General features: G+C 50.0%; 1 protein-coding gene across 3 annotated transcripts in view; it reads left to right on the top strand.

The window, feature by feature from the left end:
• Positions 1 to 1421, top strand: part of JAK1 (Janus kinase 1) — a 146018-nt gene that overhangs the window by 94231 nt on the left and 50366 nt on the right. For all 3 annotated transcript variants that reach the window (XM_019646698.1, XM_019646699.1, XM_019646700.1), the window contains exon 3: positions 743 to 941. In XM_019646698.1, coding sequence (XP_019502243.1) covers positions 743 to 941 — 199 coding nt within the window. The remainder of the gene's footprint in view (positions 1 to 742; positions 942 to 1421) is intronic.

Below are 1421 nucleotides of genomic sequence, written 5' to 3'. Positions count from 1 at the left end.
GGGCCAGTGACACTGCGCCCTCTACAGCTAAGATGGTGAACAACAGCTCCACCTGGAGCTGGGCTGCCATGAGTGGCCAGCGATGGCGTAGGCTGCAGTGGGGCTGCAGTGGGCTGCCGGGAGCTACCGTGAGTGGCCGGCAATGGCGTTGGCTGCACTGGGGCTGGCCAGCAGCAGGCGTGAGCTTTCGTGAGCAGCAGTTGAATGGCCGGCGAGCGACTGCCTCACCCAGGAAGAGCGCAATGATAATACCAACATGGGCCTGTGAAGCGACGTCCTCCACAACTAGACTGAAGAACAAAAGGACAGCAAGTTGTCTGTTCCCCTTCTCCGATTCCCCAACACTGTTCCCTCCCCCAATTCCCCAATAAAATCTTTAAAAAAAATGTTATGTGATTCCAATAGAGGTAGCAGCAGTATTTGTAACATTATCAGTCATTCCAGAATGAGCCACATTTTTCAACTACAACTTGCGTGCAAATAGAGAAAATAAATTTGAGCCATGTCTAAAATTATTCTGACTTTTGAGACTATGGTCTGACCATAATTAATTAATTAGAATGCATAATTGTTTGTTTTCCATAGTTTCGCCTCTCGTAAGCTCTGATGCATTTGATTTTCAAGGAGGGACAGGACAGGGACTTACCCAGTACCACATATTTCTGCTTGCTTCCCTTCATAACACTCTTTACCACGGGAACTTTTAGCACGCGGAATGACCTCAGTCTCGTTTTCCTTACAGTATCTAAATATAAAAGAGGACTGCAATGCTATGGCTTTCTGTGCTAAAATGCGGAGCTCCAAGAAGACCGAGGTGAACCTGGAGGCCCCTGAGCCAGGGGTGGAAGTGCTCTTCTACCTGCCGGATAGGGAACCCCTCCGGCTGAGCGGTGGGGAGTACACTGCGGAGGAGCTTTGCATCAAGGCTGCGCAGGCGTGCTGTGAGTACTGGCGGTGCCAGGGCCCGGGCCTGGGCGGGCTTGGGTGGCACGCCATCCCAGAAGCAGATTCTGTGATTTCTGCCCCTGGTAGCTCCGTTGAGTGGAAAGAGGCGTGGGCCCTGGCAGTCAGGGGTTGCCTCTGCCTCATGCATTTACTTGCATTTGACCTTAGACCAGTGATTTGAATTCTGGGAGTTTCACTTTTCATTTTCTTCGTTGCCAAGTGGCTTATTCCTGCTCTGTCACTGATGAGCTGTGGGATACCAAGAAATGATGCTTGCCTTCTGTGGAGGCTCAGGTTTTATGTCCCTCACATCTGTGAAATTGGAATAATAGCAGCACTAAATGAGCACAATGCCTAGCACAAAGTTACAAGCTTGATAAGCGGCATCTCTCAGTAGCATACTAATTGTTCAGAACTTTTTCTGAAAAATATGATCCAACCTTTCTGCTGCTGTGACCTGCCTCACCCCCCCCCAG

Source organism: Hipposideros armiger, unplaced genomic scaffold, assembly GCF_001890085.2.
Source record: "Hipposideros armiger isolate ML-2016 unplaced genomic scaffold, ASM189008v1 scaffold_106, whole genome shotgun sequence".
Classification (NCBI taxonomy): Eukaryota; Metazoa; Chordata; class Mammalia; order Chiroptera; family Hipposideridae; genus Hipposideros; species Hipposideros armiger.
This window is presented reverse-complemented; position numbering and strand designations above follow the sequence as displayed.